The sequence below is a fragment of the Narcine bancroftii genome, chromosome 5, assembly GCF_036971445.1.
Source record: "Narcine bancroftii isolate sNarBan1 chromosome 5, sNarBan1.hap1, whole genome shotgun sequence".
Taxonomy (NCBI): Eukaryota; Metazoa; Chordata; class Chondrichthyes; order Torpediniformes; family Narcinidae; genus Narcine; species Narcine bancroftii.
This window is the reverse complement of record NC_091473.1, coordinates 127145625-127168041: the sequence shown is the minus strand read 5'-3', so window position 1 is coordinate 127168041 and position 22417 is coordinate 127145625. Positions and strand designations below refer to the sequence as shown.

The 22417-nt window shown below is 43.0% G+C and overlaps 1 protein-coding gene across 2 annotated transcripts in view; it reads left to right on the top strand.

Moving 5' to 3' along the window:
* tie1 (tyrosine kinase with immunoglobulin-like and EGF-like domains 1) overlaps window positions 1-22417 on the top strand; it is a 155888-nt gene that overhangs the window by 63402 nt on the left and 70069 nt on the right. For both annotated transcript variants that reach the window (XM_069939016.1, XM_069939017.1), the window contains 4 exons: window positions 412-540; window positions 3955-4100; window positions 11769-11913; window positions 19386-19547. In XM_069939016.1, the coding sequence (XP_069795117.1) occupies window positions 412-540; window positions 3955-4100; window positions 11769-11913; window positions 19386-19547 (582 nt within the window). The remainder of the gene's footprint in view (window positions 1-411; window positions 541-3954; window positions 4101-11768; window positions 11914-19385; window positions 19548-22417) is intronic.

Sequence of the window (22417 nt, the reverse complement as noted above, 5' to 3'; positions counted from 1 at the left end):
TCTGCAGACTTTCTTGTTTCCTGCCACTCTGAGTGTCAGCTTGTTTCTGCACCTGTACACTGCAATATGTTTCACTCTGTTTGACTGCTCCACTGTAAAAATCTCTTTGAGGGATGCCTACCCTGAAGAAGTTCTTCTCTCTCAGGGCTCAGGCCCAAAACATTGGTTATATATCTTTACCACCTATGAATGCTGCGGGACCTGCTGAGTTCCTCCAGCTCTTTTGTGCTTTACTCAGAATGGCACTGCTGGTTCTTTACAGATCCATCAACATAAAATAGATGCAGTTCAAAACTGCAATCCCACACTCGCATGGAATGGTACAAGATGATTTTATTTATTGTGACGAAGGTTGTGATTCAAGACACCAAAATATTTTATTGCTTGATCTAATTAAAAAATATTTCTCAGCTTGCAGCCCTGACACCTATGGCCCTGAATGTAGGCTGAAATGTAAATGTCAAAACGGAGCAACTTGTCATCGATTCCATGGGTGTCAATGCACATCAGGATGGCGTGGCCTGAACTGTGAGAAATCAGGTATCAGACATTGTGTATGAATGTGCACAGAAAACTGTGTGTGCTCTCTGCGGGTGCTCTCTGCGGGTGCTCTCTGCGGGTGCTCTCTGCGGGTGCTCTCTGCGGGTGCTCTCTGCGGGTGCTCTCTGCGGGTGCTCTCTGCGGGTGCTCTCTGCGGGTGCTCTCTGCGGGTGCTCTCTGCGGGTGCTCTCTGCGGGTGCTCTCTGCGGGTGCTCTCTGCGGGTGCTCTCTGCGGGTGCTCTCTGCGGGTGCTCTCTGCGGGTGCTCTCTGCGGGTGCTCTCTGCGGGTGCTCTCTGCGGGTGCTCTCTGCGGGTGCTCTCTGCGGGTGCTCTCTGCGGGTGCTCTCTGCGGGTGCTCTCTGCGGGTGCTCTCTGCGGGTGCTCTCTGCGGGTGCTCTCTGCGGGTGCTCTCTGCGGGTGCTCTCTGCGGGTGCTCTCTGCGGGTGCTCTCTGCGGGTGCTCTCTGCGGGTGCTCTCTGCGGGTGCTCTCTGCGGGTGCTCTCTGCGGGTGCTCTCTGCGGGTGCTCTCTGCGGGTGCTCTCTGCGGGTGCTCTCTGCGGGTGCTCTCTGCGGGTGCTCTCTGCGGGTGCTCTCTGCGGGTGCTCTCTGCGGGTGCTCTCTGCGGGTGCTCTCTGCGGGTGCTCTCTGCGGGTGCTCTCTGCGGGTGCTCTCTGCGGGTGCTCTCTGCGTGTGTCTGACACGTGCAGGTGTATGTTTGCTGGTATGTACACATGTATTTATTTTCTTATAGGCAGTTGTTTGTTCCAGAATGGATCATTTTTAAAACATGGATATTGTTTAATAATTTGAAGATATCACTGTTTGCAATGATAATATTAGATTTAAATAACCCTCATCTAGGCATCAGTGTTCACTATTCCATAACTTTCTCAATAATATTTGAAGATGGTCAGCCAGTGCTTAAGTTTGGTTATAAGAGTTCTGGATTAACAATTCAGGTGTAATTTGACATGATTCAAATCTGTTTTTAAAAAAAATCAAGACACAGAAATCAGTCAAAATGACAAGTACTTGTCAGACTACCATTAAAACATCACGAGGGACCGTCGGTATGTTTCAGTTCCACAGTGACATTGTTGGTTCTTAACCCCCTTAGGAAGTGACCTGATAGACCACTCCAATAAAAAGAGATAATGCTGGAAACACTCAGCAGGTGTTAGGTCTGCTTTGTTCATGAATGAGTGAGTCAGACACCAGACTGAGTCGAAATCAAGGTTCTTTGTTCTTTATTACCGGATTGTAACACTTGCAACTAACTGTGTTAGTTGGAGAAGGCGCATTCTGCCATTATCAGCAAGTGGTGTTTTTTTTATACCTCAGGATACGTACTTAGTAAATTATCATACCATGACATTGTCCAATGAATTAGCTGTTGCTATCCTTCTCTGTTAGTCTGCTGCACATCATTCTTGTTAGTGCAAAGCTTATCTTGAGTGTACAAGGTCATATCTGCATTCTGTTACTCCTTAGTACTGGGTGACTCCTTCTCCGGTCCCATCTCATGATGTTTTTACCTTACACAGGCCAGTCAGCAAACTGATGAAGAGTTCCAGATGTTAATTGTTTCTCTTGCCACAGATGCTGACTGGCCTGATAAGATTTTCTCACCTTATCTGTTTCTATTTCAGATTTGCAATATCAGCAGCTCTTGTTTTGATTTTCAATAATGAGCCATGAGACACTGAAGTGGAATTAGATAATTCAGCCCATCAAGTCCACCCCACCATTCCATCATTGCTGACTTACAATACTTTTTAACCAAATTCCTTCCTTCTCCCTGTAACCCATGATTCCCTTCCTAATCTAGAACATCTCTCTCTCTCTCTCTCTCTCTTTCTTACATATACACAATGTCTTGGCCTCCACAGCAATCTGTGGCAATGAAATCCATAGATTCACCACCCTTCGAGTAAATAAATTCTTCCTCATCTCTGTTTTAAAGGGACGTTTTTGTATTCTGAGACCATGCTCTCTGGTCCCCCACTACAAGAAATATCCTCTCCATTCAGATCTCTCAATTATCTTGTTAGAAGGTTCACCACCACCTTTATCACCTCTGGAGTCTTAATTTCAAGTTTATTGTGACATGTATTAGGATCCAATTATATCTTTTTTTTTTGCGAGCATACCAGCCAGACATTTCATAAATAGAACATCAAGTAGGAGATAGTACAGAAGTGCAGAGTGACAGAGAGGGATTAGTTAGAACAGAGCAAAGGCAACGTTAATTGACTATTGTGAAATCCATTCAGAAATTTGATTATAGGGGAAAGAACTTTCCTTGAATCTGGTGGGGCATGATCTTGCACTCATGAATCTTCCCAACAAAAGGTGAGTGGTCAGGGTGGAATGAGTCTATTAATTTGATGGCTACTTTTCCAAGGCAACAGGGCAGTGGTTTTCAAACTTCCCCCTCCCCCCTAAACTCACATTCTGCCTTAAGCAATCCCTATGCCATAAGTGTTCTGTGATTAGTAAGGGGTATGTGAGTGGGAAGAAAAAGGTTGAAAACAACAGTTATAATCATGTGGGATTGACTCGTTATGTACATGATTTCTTAACTCCAACGGAAATGGGCCATTGACAATTTTTCTCATGCAAAATATTTCAGTATCAATTGGGTTTAGATCAGTGGTTCTCAACCATTTAAAAAACACCTGAAGCAATCCCTTACTAATCACAGATCACTTATGGCATAGGGATTATTTAAGGTGTAATGTGAGTTTAGGGGGGCAGTTTGAAAAACCACTGTAATAGGGTATAGATGCAATTGATAGAGGGGAGGGGATATGTGTGATGGCCTGAGCATAGATTTAGGAGGAGCATTTCCAAAACTATGCAGTAATGCTCTCTGGAAGGATACCTTCAATGATGCATCTGCGGAAGTTGTTAAAGGAATTCTCTGCCCGTAAAAACACTAGAAACTGCCTCCTTAAATACAATCTATTTAAGACAGATTTTTGCAGAGAAAGGAAATTAAGGTTTGTGGGGAAAAGGCATGTAAGAAGAGCTGAGTTCCCAGCCAGATCAGCCATGGTCTTGTTGAATGGTACAGCTCTTATGCTGGCGATATGCCAAATTTCCTCAGGCTTCTGTGGATGGAGAGGTGCCGGTGACCTTTTTTTCTCTTTAGCGCTTCAACTAAGAGCTGAGTGGTGAGCTGAATGGCACCTTGCAAGCCAAGCCAGATTCCCCTGACAAGAAATAAGGAGAAAAGCTAGTAAGTGGAAATTGTTTTTGGTCATGGAACAGTCAGGATTTTGGAAGAGCTGGGCTCGTTGACTGATTATCTCCATTATATTATGTTGTAGTAGAATTGTCATGACATATGAAGTACACTTGTGATCTATTTAGGGATATTTGGTAATACTTACTTGATTTTCTTCCCTTTAGATCACATTCCTAAGATAGTGGACACCTTTACAGAAGTTGAATTGAACCTGAAGTCAAGCCCGATAATGAGATGTTCTGCTTCAGCCATACCTTTACCCGTTAATGGGGAAATTCAAATCCGAAAATCTAAAGGTGTCATTCTAAAGGTGAGTGTTCTAAGAAATAATTCAGATGTTGCACTTCTGCATTAGGCTTCAAAGTATAGCCCAAGGGATTGTTCCCACATTTTCTATTAATAGTATCAACAACTTAAAGATTTTTTTTCAAACTAAGAAGAATTCCTGCAACCCCACCATGAGGTTCACAGATCATTCAGTCCCAGTAGATATCGTTAAGATATCTATTGGAAGTAAAGGGTAACAAATGTTTGGGCTCGGGGCCCGAACACATCTTGATGAATAGCCAGAAATATTGCTTTCCCTCTACTTCCTGTAATGTTGTGAGACTTGCTGAGTATCTCCAGTACTTTTGTGTATTGCACTACAACCCCAGTGTCTGCTAGGGAGGCCATTCCAAAGGAAGACATAGTGATAGGTCACCATCTATCTCTCACACACACACACTGTGTTTGCATTTGTTGTTTTTGCAATACTGCTTAAATTAAATGATATATATAGCAACCTATGACCATGTCCTCCTTTGGAATGGCCACCTTAAGTCTGCAGATTTTACAGTTATTTGGGGTAATAGTTAAACTACTGTTTGTTGGGATTCCAGTCTAAGATGTTTCTCCCTCAATTGTTCATCTTTTTGTCTACCCCCTGTTCAGTCTTTTCACCTAATCTCTTTCCTTTGCTCTCTCTCTCTCTCTCACTCTCTCTTTCTCCCACCCCCTTTACTGTTCTCTCTGCTCCCCTTGCCTTATCTCTCCATCTCCCTCCTCCCCTCTTTAGTTCAGTCTCTTTCTCCACAACACTGGTAAATGGCTGATGATTCAAATTAACAACAAGGGGGCTTTATTATCACAATAAAGGCTGATAGTCTGGAACATTATCCTCACTGTGGCTTACTTGGATGTTGGCAAGCTTAGTACATTGAAATATACAAAAAGCAGTGATCATTTGATATAATTAAGGGGTCACACCTCAGGACAACTCTTTCATAAGAACAGAGAAAAAAATAGCAGGCGTAAGCCATTTGTCCCTGCCTTATTTGCCATTCAATAAGATTATAGCTGACCTTTTGGCTCCATGCTTTTTTTCTGCAGAACCTCCTATTTCTTGAACAAATTTCTAACTTAAAATATGTCACTTATTTAAGTTTTAAGTTTTCTCAGTTCAGACCAAGAGACATTGACTTGAAATACAAATTCTGTATCATACTTATCAAACTCTACTGCATCAGGTGAGTATTTCTCAGTTCACAACAGCAAAGAAACAACAGCAAAGAAACAGGCCCTTTGGCCCATCTAAGCCATGCTGAACTACTTTTCAGCTCAGCTCGGGACCTGCACGCAGACCATAGCCCATACCCCTTCCATCACCGAATTTCACTTAAATTTTGAAATCAAACCTGCATCTACCATCTCGTTCCACACTCACATGAGTGAAGAAATTCCCTCTAATGTTCCCCCTTTAAAATTTTCACCTTCCACCCTTAATTCTTTTTCTTCTCTAATGCAAACTGAGTGGTAAAAGCCTTCTTGCATTTACTACTATCTACACCTCATAGTTTTGTATACCTCTATCTCCCCTCAATCTCTGACACTCCAGGGAATGGACCCAGCTCTTGAACCCAGCTCTTCAAATTCCCGGCTGACAACATCCTTGTAAATTCTCTCTGCATTTTAATTCTTATTGATATCTTTCCCATGGCTAGATTCCCAAAACTGCACAAAATACTCCAAATTTGTTCTCACCAATGTCTTAAACAACTTCAGTACAACATCCTAACTCCTGTACACAATACTTTGATTTATGAAGGTCAATGTGCCAAAAGCTCTCTTTACAACTCCATCTACCTATGATACTCCTTGCATGGAATATATATCTGTATTCCTAGATCCTTCTGACTCTTACCTGTGCACTTTCTTGATTTTCTTTTCGTTCTCTCTGTATTGCACAGCTTGTTTATGTTTATGCTGAGTACAGTTTATTTTTTTGCAATACCAATTGGATGTTAATTCTGCCGTGCCCACAGGAGAAAAAGGAATCTCAGGGTTATATGTAATGTCATGTATGTACTCTGGCAATGAATCCGAAATCTGCACGGCACTTCGCAGTGCCCTATATGTACCAAGAATGCAGTGACTGCGGTTGCTTAGTGAACATACATAGACTCATAGAGTTATACAACAGGGAAGTGGGCCCCTCGGCTTTAGATGTGAGAGGAAGGGATGTAATGAAGGTGGAAGCATTGCATTGTTCATCAGAGAGGGCACAATGGTGGCTCATCTTACTGAGACAATGTGGGTAAAGATTAACAAAAGAAAAGTACAAACACTCTTGTAGGTCAATACAGTAAAAACCTCACCACAGCCACTGGGAGGTGGAGGAATAGGTATATAGACAGATGATGGAAAGTTTCAAAAGAAATAAGCTTGTTGTAGTGGGAGACTTTAATTTCGCCAATATTGACTGGGACATCCTTAGTGCCAGGGGCTTAGATGAGAAGAATTTGTTAAACACATCTAGGAGAGTTCCATGAAGGAGTACATAGACAGTCCAACCAGGAAAGGGGTCATACTCAATCTTGTATTGACAAATGAGCCTGATGATCGAAGTTTCAGTGGGGGAACATTTTGGGAATAGTAATCATGATTCCTTAAGTTATAATATAGTTATGAATAAGGATAAGGCTGGACTTTCAGGACTGGCCATATTCTATTGAGTGGGAAGGAGAGGGATTGTAAGATAAGAAATCCTTGGATGATCAGAGAGGTCACGAATTTACTAAAATAGAAAAAATGAGGCATATGCAAGGTTTAGGAAGCTACAATGGGACTTGTCCCTGGAGAATGTAAAGATTGCAGCAAAGAGCTCAAACAGGGCGTGAAGTGTCTTTTTGTGAGCAGGATTTACACTTGCATCATGCAGAGAATGGGTAGGGAAAGGAGAGGACTGCACAAGGACAAAGGAGGCAATTCGACCAGAGGAAATGGGCGAGCTACCAAATGTGTACTTTGCATTTGTGTTTACCAAAGAGAAAGAAATGGGGGAAAGTGATAAAGAGTATAACATGGAGAATGATAATATGTTTAATCAAGAAAGTCTGCAGATGGTGGGGTAAAGCACAATACATAAATGAGCTGGAGAAACTCAATAGGTCACGCAACATCCATAAAGAGTTACCAAGGATTCAGGCCTGGGAAAACTTGGCAAAGGGCTCTTTATTTTCTATGGATGCTACTTGACCTGCTGAGTTTTTCCAATGATAACGTAGAGAGAGAGATGTCGATATTGATAGATACTGTATATTTTGGCATATGTCGACCAGCATATAAAATGACATCCCCCCCCCCCCCACTTTTTCACAGCCTCATTTTAAGGGCTTTTGATATATCGAGTGAATGTCAACCCCAATTTTCTGCCGCTTGATGTGCTCACTGACCAGTGTGAAAGTTGACTCCAAAAGCTCGCGATGCTGAGATGGGCCATTGACCGGCGTATACGTCGACCCCCATAGATCACGCAGATTGATCTGCTGGGCTTTGGCTGGAGGTGATTGCTATCATGGAAGGTCCATCCACACAATGCACACATGACAAAAATATGAAGTGAGCTTTAAGTTAAAAATGATAGAAATGGCCAAGAAAACCAACAACTGAGCTGCTGCAAGAAAATTTGATGAAGTTGGTAAGAGATTGGAGGAAGAGAGACTTTAAGAAAAATACCAAAAAGGCCATGTTCTTTGAGAAAAGGAATCGCTCGTTGGCCAGAGTTGGAAAATCACGGTGCAGAATGGGTGCGTGAACAGAGGCAAGATCGCAACATAGTCCCCCAAAATAAAATAACATTTACACTGCAGTGGGCAAAGTCACAGCCAGACCTGTAATGATTTTGAAGCTACAGTAGACTGATACAATCATTTCATGAACAGGAAAAAAACTGGTATTATGACAAAAACAAAAGTAGAAACTACCGAAAGATCTTTATCATAAACTTGTAAGTTTCCATTGGCAAATATCGGAAACACGGATGAAACCCCCATGAATTTTGACATGATAGGCAACAGGCCAGTGGAATGGAAAGGTGTCAAACCTGTGAAAACCAGAAGTACGGGCTGCAAAAGGACCAAGTTTACCATGGTGTAAATATGCATGGCCAATGGGACAAAGTTAAGACCCATGGTAATCTTCAAATGCAAAATTAAATTGAAAATGAGATTCCCTGCCAGTATTTTTGTACATTTTCATGAAAAAGGGTGGTTGGAAGAAAATGTCTATCCATAGTTTTACACCAATGTGTGGAACAGGCGGCCCGGGCGTTTACACAAAGAACGGAGTTTGCTCATCCGGGATATGTTTCTTAGCCACTTAACTGAGAAGACTAAAAGTAGATTAGCACTACATAATACTTACAAGGAAGTTATCCCTGGTGGCTTGAGGTCTATATTGAAACCTCTTTGTCTTCTTGAACAAGCCATTCAAAGACAAGGAATGGAAAACATGGATGTCAAGTGCTGAAAAGTCATTTACAAAAGGCGGGGCAATGCATGCTGCATCACTTAATATGCTGTGTAACTTCGTGCTCAAGGCATGGGACAAATTTAAAGTAGAGACTGTGATAAAAATCATTTAAAAACTGTGGTACCTCTTGTCCAATCGATGGGACCAACAACGACACTGATAACGAAGCTGAAACGGCCTCATCAGATACAGACTGGGACCCATATGATGACTCTTTAAACGGAGGATGGATGTGCTTGCCGCCATCTTTGCTTCAGCCAACGATAGTGAGCGTAAATTTGAAGGCTCTAATTGTGTTGTTTTCGATAAAAATTTCAATGAAAATTTGTCGCAGTCAGCTTGTTATTTTTTAAAAGTTTTTCAGGGTCAACTTGTATGCCGGATCAGCGCGGACTGCATTTTGAGCTGAATTTAAGGTCTCAAAGTATGCCTGGCATATAAGTCGACCCCATTTTCGGAGATTATTTTGGGTTTAATGACCCGACTTGATCACCAAGATATATGATAGATAATATATGTTATATCAAATACCACTTATATTTGACACCGCAGAAATTGATCAAGGCTAAACTGGAATTTCAGACCAATGCTTGAGGTGTGGCATAATGACAGGAACCTTTGTGCATGCAACCTGGACGTGTATCAAGGTGAAGCGCTATTGGGTAGACCTAGGCCAAGTCCTGGAAAGAATTATAGGTAAAGAATTCCCACAGGATCCAGAATTGTTCCTGCTAGGGGATATGCTGGGCATAAGACTTGCGATGAAGTTGTCCCAATTTCAAATGCAAGACATAATGATTGCATTGGCAATAGCCAGGAAGTGCATAATGTTTACCTTGAAATTCAACTCTCATCTAGTCATTGCACGTTGGAACATGGAAATGTGGAGTTGTGTCCCTCTAGAGAAAATTACCCATAATCTGAGAAAAAAATATAGTGCGTTCCTTAAAATTTGGCAATCATATTTAAATGACATTGGAAGACAGGTATAGTGTGGGCCTACATGCCTCTAACCCCTACTTCACCTATTTGGGGTGGACTAGGAAGGTGGTTCCATCACACCACAATCGAGAACAGCCAAAGAAAATTGGCAACCCGGGCGCTGAGATGTATTTATTGGTCAATGTTTTTTCCATTTTGTCCTTTGTTCCTGTTGGTCTGGGTGTGGTGTGCGAATGTGGTTGTCCAATGGCGTTTTGATCTGTGTCTGGCCCTAAATGGGTTAGCTAAGAAGCTACTTGAAAGGAATAAGGAGCAGGGACGATTCCAATACTGATTCCCTTACCCATGTTGTAGATGTCCTGTATATGAGGTGTGGAGGGTTGGAGGGGGGTGGTGGGATGAGGAAGGGGGAGTGGAAAATGACTTGAACTCAGCGGTTGATTTTGTATATGGCTACAATTATATTTGTAAATATTTCAATATGGAAATAGTTTGAGTTTTAAAAATTATAAATAAAATATTTTAAAAAGGGATAAGATTTATTCACATTTGGACAGCCCTTGTCCAATTAGTGGCTGTCAACATGCTGTGTGAGTGGCAGGTTGTATCTTGCCAGTTTAATTGAGCTTTTTGAGGTCAAGGATGTGATTGATAAGGGTAGGGCAGTGAATGTTGTCGACATGGACTTTCATAAGGCATTCGACAAGACCCTATCAGGAGTAGAAATACATGGGATATGGGATTGACAGGCCATTAAAAGAGCAAGGGTACTGGTGGAAGTGTGCTCTCCTGGCTGGAGGTCTATGACCAATGATGTTCTGCAGGGATCGATGTTGGGCCTTCATCGTTTTTCATTTATGGAAGTAGCCTGGATGGAAAGGTAGGTGTAAAAACACAATGCTGGAGAAACTCACCAGGTCAGGCAGCATACTTTACGTAGCAAAGATAAAGATAACCAACATTTCAGGCCTGAGCCCTTCATTAATGAGAAAAATGTAGACAGGTGTCTGAATAAAATGGTAGAGGGAGGAGCAAGGGGAGGACAGCAGTTAGAAGAGTTAGTAAGTTTGCAGATGACACTACAGTTGGTGGAGCTGTGGAAAGGATAAAATTGATCTAGATTAGTTAAAGATCTGAGCAGAGAAATGGCAGATGGGATTTAATCCTGATGAGTGTGAGGTGTTGCATTTTAGGAGGTTAAATGTCAGGGGAAAGAATACAGTTAATGGCAGGACTTTTCAAAGTATTATTGTGCAGAGGGAAGTTGGGTTTCAGATCTGTAGATCTTGAAAGTGGCAACAGAAGTAGATCGTGTGGTAGCGAGGGTTTATGGTATGCTTGCCCTCAGAGAACACGGCATTGAGCATAAAAGAAACAAAGTCATGCTGCATTGGTTTAGCCACACTCAGAATATTGTATGTCATACAGAAGGCTGTGGAAAGATTGAGGTTAACAAGGATGTTGCCTGGATGAGAGAATGTGACCTATAAGAAGAGGTTGGACAAACTTGGGTTGTTTTATCTGGAGCGTCAGAGGCTAAGGGATGACCTGATAGAAGATTGTAAAATTATGAAAGGCATAGATAAGGTAGATGGACAGAATTCTTTTCTCAGGGATGCAGTGGGGGGGGGGGGGGGGGGGGGGGGGAAGGGAGAGTTCTAAACATCCCTCCTCTGCACAGCTATCACTTTTCAAAACTTTAAATGGTAGTTTTTCTAGTTTTTGGATAAAATTCTTCCTGAAACAGGTTCTTCTGTCACCTTTTACCATCCCTGCTTCCTTAATGATTTGCTGAAGTCATCCTTATTTTCCTGTCCTATATTCCAACACCCTGTTTGCAGTAGTTTCCAGAGTCTGTTCTCGGAGTCCACTACATGATCAATAAGTTACTCCACGTTCACAATTATACTGTTCATTAATCAGGTTGGGAGAGAGAGTAATAAAGACATTTTAAGGCTGTTGAGGTCCTCGCCCTATATCATTCCAGGAATCGCAGTGGAGTTGAGATTTAAATATGTGTTTCTGCTTAATTCACTTTATCAAATTGAGCAGGTAAACAAAGCCCTTATTATTCCAAATTTATGAACTATTACTAATTTGAAGATTTATTCTCATTTCATGCAAAAAAATTCCTCTGGTATTTTGTTCAAGGATGGTGTTATTATCTATAGTATTTATACAAGGTCAGAACAAGTTATTCAATTGTCAGAAATAAATTGAAGTATTATTTGTATTTTAATTTCAGGCAATAAAATCCATCATGCAAGGGAATTTAACTACTTCAGAATTCAAATTGCCACAGATCAGCTCACAGGATGAAGGTGTATGGGAGTGTGGAGTCAATACATCCACTGGTGCTGACTCCAGGAGATTCAAAGTCTTTGTAAAAGGTAAGAACTTCCAAAAGCTTTGACCTTGATCTTTAGCTATTAGCCGCTGTGTGGGCCCTTTAATTTTTTTTTAAACATACTGGACGGTTACAGGTCCTTCTGGCCCAAATACCCCAATTAACCTACAACCCCCCCTCCCCCGATACATTTTGAAGGGTGGGAGGAAACCGGAGCACTCAAGGGAGGTCAAGGGAGAATAAATAAACTCCTTATAGACTGCTCCAGATTTGAACCCAGGTTGCTGACGTTGTAATATTGTTGAGCTAACTGCTACGTTAACTATGAGCAGCATTAAATGCAAGCCTGTTTCTGCAAATCCTGGACAAACTTCACTGTTATACTAGTCACTCCAATATTACAGGTGTGTGCATTTGTGATGGTGTCATCTCAATAGCCTGTAAACTGCAGTTAGGAGGAAAGGGCAGAGATAAAGGAGAGGAGTTCCTGTGATTCTATTTCCCAGCGAGCACCAGAGTAATAATTTGAAAAAGTTACAGTATCGTGGGTTTCTAAATATTCTCTTCTTCTTTGGCTTGGCTTCGCGGACGAAGATTTATGGAGGGGGTAAAAAGTCCACGTCAGCTGCAGGCAAATGGACATAAAAATCCTTAAACTGGAAAAAAAATAAAGCAGATACACAGTGATGGGAACCCTTGCCTAGAAATTGGATTGTTCAGGTTTATTATCATCACAAAAGACAAAGGAGGAAAAACCCAACATCCAACACCAACCAACCAATTTTCCCTTGCAACCGCTGCAACCGTGTCTGCCTGTCCTGCATTGGACTTGTCAGCCACAAACGAGCCTGCAGTTGACGTGGACATTACCCCTCTGTAAATTTTTGTCTGCGAAGCCAAGCCAAAGAAAAGAACATGTACAACCTGACAAAGCAGTGTTTAACCAGACCACGATACACACATGATAAGTAGCACATAAAAATATAGAAACATAGAAACATAGAAGATAGGAGCAGGAGTAGGTCATTCGACCCTTCGAGCCTGCTCCGCCATTCAATGAGATCATGGCTGATCTTAAAGTTCAGTACCCCGTTCCCGCCTTCTCTCCGTAACCTTTAATACCCTTATACTGAAGAAATAGATCTAATTCCCTCTTAAATATATTTAATGAACCTGCCTCTACTGCCCTCTGTGGCAATGAATTCCACAGATTCACCACCCTCTGGGTAAAGAAATTCCTCCTCATCTCGGTCCTAAATGGTTTGCCTATTATCCTCAAACCATGGCCCCGGGTTCTGGATTTTCCCATCACTGGAAACATCCCATCTGCATCCATTCTGTCTAGTCCTGCCAGAATTTTATAGGTCTCTATGAGATCCCCTCTCAATCTTCTAAACTCCAGCGAGTACAATCCCAATTTGCGCAATCTTTCCTCATAAGTCATTCCTGCCATTCCAGGTATCAGCCTGGTGAATCGCCTCTGCATTCCCTCCATTGCAAGAACATCCTTCCTTAGATAAGGTGACCAAAACTGCACACAATACTTCAGGTGGGGTCTCACCAAGGCCCTGTACAGCTGCAGTAAGGTATCCTTGTTCCTATACTCAAACCTTCTTGATATGAAGGCCAACATACCATTTGCCTTTTTAATCGCCTGCTGTACCTGCATGCTCGCCTTCAGAGACTGATGTACAAGTACCCCTAGGTCTCTCTGCACTTCCCCATCTCTTAATCTATTGCCATTCAAATAGTAATCTGCCCTCCGGTTCGTATTACCAAAGTGGATAACCTCACATTTATCCACATTGTAGTGCATTTGCCATGTATCTGCCCAGTCCTTCAATTTATCCAAATCACACTGGAGCTTCCTGACCCCTTCTTCCGTGCACATAACCCCTCCTAGCTTAGTGTCATCTGCAAATTTGGAGATATTACATCCAATCCCCTCATCCAGATCATTAATGTAAATTGTGAACAGCTGGGGTCCCAGTACAGATCCCTGTGGTACCCCACTGGTCACCGCCTGCCACTCAAAAAACGAGCCATTTATCCCAACTCTGTCTTCTACCTGCCAGCCAGTTCTCAATCCACATCAATACTTTGCCCCCAATCCCATGAGCCTTGATTTTGGAAGCCAGTCGTTTATGCGGGACCTTATCGAAGGCCTTTTGGAAGTCCAGGTACACCACATCCACTGGCTCTCCCCCATCTATTTTACCTGTCACCATTTCAAAGAATTCCAATAGATTTGTCAAGCACGATTTACCTTTTGTAAATCCATGTTGACTCCGTCCGATCCCTTCTCTGCTAATCATATGCTCCGCTATTACATCCTTGATAATGGATTCCATCATTTTGCCCACTACTGATGTAAGGCTCACCGGCCGATAATTCCCCGCTTTTTCTCTACCCCCCTTTTTAAATAGTGGGGTAACATTAGTTACCCTCCAATCCATGGGTACTGATCCTGAGTCTATCGAGATCTGGAAAATAATTCTTAAAGCATCTGCTATCTGAATGGCCACTTCCTTAAGTACCCTAGGATGTAGATTATCAGGCCCTTGGAATTTATCTGCCTTCAATCCCATCAATTTCCCCAAGACCATGTCCTTAGAGATACTGATTTCTTTCAGTTCCCAACATCCTTGGGAGGTTATTTGTATCCTCGCTTGTAAAAACAGAACTAAAGTAAGAATTTAATTGGTCTGCCATTTCCTTATTCCCCATTATATATTCCCCTGATTCCGACTGCAAGGGACCTACTCTGGATTTCACCAATCTTTTCCTCTTGACATATTTATAAAAGCTTTTGCAGTCGGTTTTTATATTTGCCGCAAGCTTACTTTCGTAATTTATTTTTGCTCTCTTGATTAATCCCTTTGTCCTCCTTTGGTGCATCTTGAACTGCTCCCAGTCTTCGGTTGCGGTACTGTTTTTGGCCAATTGATATGCTCTCTCTTTGGACCCAATGCTGTCTCTAATTTCCCTTGTTATCCACGGTTGAGTCACCTTTTTTTGGTTTATTTTTATGCGAAACCGGTATAAACGATTTTTGCAATTTCTCCATTAGATCTGTGAATGCTTTCCATTGTCTATCCACAGTCAACTCCCCCATAAACACCACCCAATCAATCTTACTCAACTCCCGTCTCATACCATCATAATTCCCTTTATTTAAATTCAGGACCTTAGTCTCGGTTTTAATTTCATCACTCTCCATGTCGAGTGAGAATTCGATCATATTGTGATCGCTCCTACCCAAAGGGCCTCGCACAACAAGATTGTTGATTAGCCCCTTATCATTGCATAATACCCAATCTAAAATGGCCTGCTCCCGAGTTGGTTCCTCGACATATTGGTCTAGATAACCGTCCCGTAAACATTCAAGGAATTCCTCCTCCTCGGTATTTTTACCAATTTGACTAGTCCAATCTATATGCAAATTAAAGTCTCCCATGATGACATGCGTGTTCTGTTTACTGAAACAAAGAATCATAGAACACTGCAGCACAGTGTTTGGCACGGTTAGGGCAGCACGGTTGGCATAGTAAGTGTAACTCCAATACAGCATCAGCAATCAGGACTGGGGTTCAAATCCCACGCTGTCTGTAAGGAGTTTGTTCGTTCTCCCTGTGTTTGCATGGGGGCTCTAGTGTTCTCCCACCTTTTGAAAGATACCAGAGGTTAATTGGGTGTCAATGGGAGCCACGGGCTTGTGGGACAAAATTTCCTTTTACCGTGCTCTATGTCTAAAGTTAAAAATTTAGAAAGGGGTCCTTTGCCCTATCTAGTCTGTCCGAACAATATCCTGCTTAGCCTCAATGACGTGCATCCTGAAACATTATTGTATGAAGTGCTCTTTGCAAATTGGATTCTCTTTATTTTTTACGTGACCATAATTCAAAACACCCTGACTTGTTTCATCATTCCTGCATCCACTCTACCAAACCTGTAAGAAGGCTTCAATGAGATCACCTTCAATGAGATCAATGATCTCATCTTCAATGAGATCACCTCTCATTTTCTAAAGCAAGGCCATATAGGCTCCATCTGCTTCAGAGATTGCAGGGATTACTCCGTGGTGCTCTGGCTGCCACAAGTACAATAACCAGTCATGTGTACTCCAAGACATAGTATTCCAGGTGATTTCTTGCCAGGGGACCAATAGAATTGTGGGAAATTGACTCATTTTTGGATCCAGACTTTCTCCCCTTCTGCACCTTCATTGATTTAGATGAAAAAACATCCAGGTTCCTCTGAGCACAAAAACTTTTCCATCTCTTGTCAGTTAAGCAATACCTTGTTTCTTCCCCCAAAGTGGATTGACTCATTTTTGGATCCAGACTTTCTCCCCTTCTGCACCTTCATTGATTTAGATGCAAAAACATCCAGGTTCCTCTGAGCACAAAAACTTTTCCATCTCTTGTCAGTTAAGCAATACCTTGTTTCTTCCACCAAAGTGGATAACAACATGGCTCTTGGCATTATATTCATTCTCATCACCCATTTCACTGTCCTGCTAATATCTCCTTCAAACCTCTTTGCATCCCCCTGTCTAACCATGCTGCACAAAGCCTTGCATTATCAGCACACAGGGATATATTATACCCAGTGACCTCGTCAAAATGATTCACCTAGATGTACTGAATAGTTCCACTGGTCGCACCCTGAATACCTAAAAATGACCTATTTATTTCAATTCTCTGATTGCTGTCTGCTAACCAATCTATGCAAGAATAGATGCCAAAGCTCTCATTTTATTTCATTATTTTATTAAAAGGCTCCTGAAGTTCAAATATTATGCAACTATTATGCAATGAAGCTTTAAAAATCTCTAACAAATGTATCAGACATAATTTTACTTTCATTTATCCATGTTGGATCTGCTCAATCTTATTTTTATTTTCTAAGTACTATACCATGCTACCCCATGCTTAATGAAAGATTCCTGCAACTTCCCTACTACTGATGTTTCTCTTTCTTTGGCTTGGCTTCGCGGACGAAGATTTATGGAGGGGGGTAAAAAGTCCACGTCAGCTGCAGGCTCGTTTGTGGCTGACAAGTCCGATGCGGGACAGGCAGACACGATTGCAGCGGTTGCAGGGGAAAATTGGTGGGTTGGGGTTGGGTGTTGGGTTTTTCCTCCTTTGCCTTTTGTCAGTGAGGTAGGCTCTGCGGTCTTCTTCAAAGGAGGTTGCTGCCCGCCAAACTGTGAGGCGCCAAGATGCACGGTTTGAGGCGATATCAGCCCACTGGCGGTGGTCAATGTGGCAGGCACCAAGAGATTTCTTTAGCTAACTGGTATATACTTCTTTGTTTCAGAATCCGAATCAGAATTTATTGTCATGAACAAGTCTTGAAATTCATTGTTTTGTGGCAGTAAAAATAATAATGCATAAGAAGTAAGGTAGAGTCTATGGTTCATTGATTATTAAGGAATCTGAAGGAATCCTACCTTCCTTCTCTGTGACTGCAAAGTTGAAGCATCACTGTGCTATACCTTTCATTCCTTCATGATTCTCTTCTGTTTCCAGAAGGTTTTCCCTACCTTCTTCCATGAAGACAGAAATAAAACACAGTAAAACCCCTGGTATCCAGCACCTATGGCAGATGCTTGAAAAGTTGCTTCAGAATGGGTGTTTCATGAGTTGGCAAACTAACGGCAAGGTTTTAAACCTCGATATTTTTGACCGTTTCATTTTCCATGATTATTTTGCCAGTTGCTTGAATTCCAGATAACAGGGTTTTTTTTTCTGTGCTGCTTAATTTCTCTCGTGTTTTCCTATTCCCCAATATCGTTTCTCCAATCTCAGTTTCGAAGTGGCCCCATTAATTTTTCCTAACAGCTTTTCTGCACAGCCATAGAATGTTTGATAGTCCGCTTTCTTGATTCTTCCCAAGTTACCCTTTTATTATATTTTATCTATCCTTGTTCATTTCTTTAACAGAGTTTGCTGACATATGAAAATTTCGCAATCATGAGGCTTGGGAATGTTGTTATTTTTTTCTGTTATCTAATGCTATCTTTATTTTTTCTTGCTCACTACGGCTGGAGCAGTTACGCTGTTACTTGTTTCCCAATCTACCACAGACAACTCACACTTCCTCCTTTTATAGATGTTTTAACTCAAGTCAAAGCTCTTGTTTCAAATTGAGCTACTTTTTATTAAAAGTTCAGACAATATATAGTTAGAATTATGATCAGTACTCTTTACAGGCACTCTAATTAACATTTCATTAATTAACTCTTTCTCTTTCTCTGCCTCTCTCTCTCTGTCTGTTTCTCTCACTCTCTCTCTCTCTGCCCCTGCCTCTCTCTCTCTCTCTGCCCCTGCCTCTCTCTCTCTGCCCCTGCCTCTCTCTCTCTGCCCCTGCCTCTCTCTCTCTGCCCCTGCCTCTCTCTCTCTCTGCCCCTGCCTCTCTCTCTGCCCCTGCCTCTCTCTCTGCCCCTGCCTCTCTCTCTCTGCCCCTGCCTCTCTCTCTCTGCCCCTGCCCCTCTCTCTCTGCCCCTGCCTCTCTCACTCTGCCCCCCTCTCACTCTGCCCCCTCTCACTCTGCCCCCTCTCACTCTGCCCCCTCTCACTCTGCCCCCTCTCACTCTGCCCCCTCTCACTCTGCCCCCTCTCACTCTGCCCCCTCTCACTCTGCCCCCCTCTCACTCTGCCCCCTCTCACTCTGCCCCCTCTCACTCTGCCCCCTCTCACTCTGCCCCCTCTCACTCTGCCCCCTCTCACTCTGCTCCCCTCTCACTCTGCCCCCCTCTCACTCTGCCCCCTCTCAGTCTGCCCCCCTCTCACTCTGCCCCCCTCTCACTCTGCCCCCCTCTCACTCTGCCCCCCTCTCACTCTGCCCCCTCTCTCTCTCTCTGCCCCCTCTCTCTCTCTCTGCCCCCTCTCTCTCTCTGTCCTCCCTCTCTCTGCCCCCCCCCCTCTCTGCCTCCTCCCTCTCTCTCTCAATTTGTCCATGTCTCTCTCCATCTCTGTCTCTCTCTCAAAATGCAGAACTGTTATAATGGGGCCATTATGTATGTGGAACAAGAATTCATTCATTCATCATACATTATAATGAGAGCAGGTGGATTTGCGTCACAGAATTGAGGAAATGCATGATACATGAGTATTATTGCATGTGCCTGTGCATGGAAAAGGATCCGCACACTAACATGGATTGGACAAATAGTGTGCAGTCCAAACTTCCATTTCATGCATTTTCACCTAGAAGTGATGATTTACTCTGGATTAAATTATTTTTATTTGATTAGCCACTGAAAAATTTGCTTCACATAATTATCCTACTGGGGATCAGTCCCTAATCTCTTGAATCACCAGACCATTGTGTTGGTTGTTTCATGTGACACTGAATGGAATGAATTTATTATCTGATTTACCTGTTAATCTCAGTGAGGTTTAAAACTATTCTTCATCAAACATCATCTTCATGAAACTGATGTTGGAAGGACTTGTCTTTTGTTGCCTTTTTTCTTATTTTACAGACAAGTACTCATTTTTCTTGCAGTGCCTCCGATTCCAGTTAACATTCCAAGTGTCCTGCAGAAGAAAAGCAGGCAGCTAAAAGTGAATCCAAACAGTGAGAATTTCACTGGAGATGGGCCAGTGAAATCTGTTAAACTCCTCTACAAGCCCAATGATAGTGGTGCAGAGTGGTCTACGATAGTAGGTGAGTGATTTCAAATCAATCAGCGTTGACCAAAAGCAGTCGGGTTTTATAGATCTTCGGTGATTTCATGCAAAGAAAATGTCAATCTTTGGGATTTACAAAAAGAACAATTGAGATGAGGGCCCTCCAGCGGACAGCTACAGTTTAGGACATGCCGAAGATAGGAACAGGCCCTTCGCCAGTGCCAAACACGCTGTCCAAATCTGCTGCTTGCACTTGTTAGATAGCCCTCTGTCCCCTTCATGTTCCACTTATCTTTGTATCATCTGCAAGCCTGCTAATCCACCCAAAGACTTTTCCTTTAGATATACCTATCTCGGCTGCACCGTTTCATCGGATGCAAGGATCGACAACGAGATAGACAACAAACTCGCCGAGGCAAATAGCGCCTTTGGAAGACTACACAAAAGAGTCTGGAAAAACAACCACCTGAAAAACCTCACAAAGATTAGCGTATACAGTGCCGTTGTCATACCCACACTCCTGTTCGGCTCCAAATCATGGGTCCTCTACCGGCATCACCTACGGCTCCTAGAACGCTTCCTCCAGCGTTGTCTCCGCTCCATCCTCAACATTTATTGGAGCGACTTCATCTCCAACATCGAAGTACTCGAGATGGCAGAAGCTGACAGCATTGAATCCATGCTGCTGAAGATCAAACTGCGCTGGGTAGGTCACGTCTCCAGAATGGAGGACCATCGCCTTCCCAAGATCGTGTTATATGGCGAGCTCTCCACTGGCCACCGAGACAGAGGTGCACCAAAGAAGAGGTACAAGGACTGCCTAAAGAAATCTCTTGGTGCCTGCCACATTGACCACCGCCAGTGGGCTGATATCGCCTCAAACCGTGCATCTTGGCGCCTCACAGTTCGGCGGGCAGCAACCTCCTTTGAAGAAGACCACTGAGCCCACCTCACTGACAAAAGACAAAGGAGGAAAAACCCAACACCCAACCCCAACCAACCAATTTTCCCTTGCAACCGCTGCAACCGTGACTGCCTGTCCCGCATTGGACTTGTCAGCCACAAACGAGCCTGCAGCTGACGTGGACATTACCCCTCTGTAAATCTTCGTCCGCGAAGCCAAGTCAAAGAGAGAGAAGAGATGATATATATATCTATATATATATATAGATATCTATATATATAGATATTTATATATATAGATATCTATATATATAGATATTTATATATCTATATATATATGTGTGTGTGTGTGTGTGTGTGTGAGTATGTATAGATCTATATATATAGATATCACATACAACAGGGGTCCCTGGTCAAACATCTTAGTGAAGTCAGGTAGACAAAATCCACTGACCTACCATCATCAACCACCTTTGTCATCTTCTTCTTCTTTGGCTTGGCTTTGCGGACGAAGATTTATGGAGGGGTATGTTCACGTCTGCTGCAGGCTCGTTGGTGACTGACAAGTCCGATGCGGGACAGGCAGGCAAGGTTGCAGCGGTTGCAAGGGAAAATTGGTTGGTTGGGGTTGGGTGTTGGGTTTTTCCTCCTTTGTCTTTTGTCAGTGAGGTGGGCTCTGCGGTCTTCTTCAAAGGAGGTTGCTGCCCGCCGAACTGTGAGGTGCCAAGATGCACAGTTGGAGGTGATATCAGCCCATTGGCGGTGGTCAATGTGGCAGGCACCAAGAGATTTCTTTAAGCAGTCCTTGTACCTCTTCTTTGGTGCACCTCTGTCTTGGTGGCCAGTGGAGACCTCGCCATAGAACACGATCTTGGGAAGGCGATGGTCCTCCATTCTGGAGACGTGACCTACCCAATGCAGTTGGATCTTCAGCAGCGTGGATTTGATGCTGTCGGCCTCTGCCAGCTCGAGTACTTCGATGTTGGTGATGAAGTCATTCCAATGAATGTTGAGGATGGAGCAGAGACAGCACTGATGGAAGCGTTCTAGGAGCCGTAGGTGATGACGGTAGAGGACCCATGATTCAGAGCCGAACAGGAGCGTGGGTATGACAACGGCTCTGTACGCGCTGATCTTTGTGTGTTTCTTCAGGTGGTTGTTTTTCCAGATTCTTTTGTGTAGTCTTCCAAAGGCGCTATTTGCCTTGGCAAGTCTGTTGTCTATCTTTTTGTCGATCCTTGCATCAGATAAAATGGTGCAGCCAAGGTAGGTAAACTGGTTGACCGTTTTGAGTTCAGTGTGCCCGATGGAGATGAGGGGGGGCTGGTGGTCATGGTGGGGAGCTGGCTGATGGAGGACCTCAGTTTTCTTCAGGCTGACCTCCAAGCCAAACATTTTGGCAGTTTCCGCAAAACAGGACGTCATGCACTGGAGAGCTGGCTCTAAATGGGTAACTAAAGCGGCATCGTCTGCAAAGAGTAGTTCACGGATAAGTTGCTCTTGTGTCTTGGTGTGAGCTTGCCGGCGCCTCAGATTGAAGAGACTTCCATCCGTGCGGTACCGGTTGTAAACGTCTTCATTGTTGAGGTCTTTATTGGCTTGTTTCAGATCATACTGAAGAAGCCACCTTTGTCATACTCTCAAATAAAAACACAATCAAGTTGCTAAGGCATGACCTGCCCCTTGCAAGACCACGTTGACTGTCCTTAATCTGGCCATGGCTTTCTAAATGTGCATAAATCTATCTCTGAATTCTTTTCAATAGCTTCCCTATCACACATCAAACAGAGTACTTTACAGATAGACCCTGACTTATGATGTCCCGACTTGATATTTCAAAGATTCAATAGTCAGAATCAGTACTTTCGATTTCAAGTTTCCCCGCACGCGATAAGCAGAACAGCTTTGTAATTTTTTTTTCAGTTTAATTTGTGTTATTATAAAGGTTTCGGCATTTAAATGAAAAAAACAGTTGAGTGTATTAAAGTAATGATTTTTTTTCAG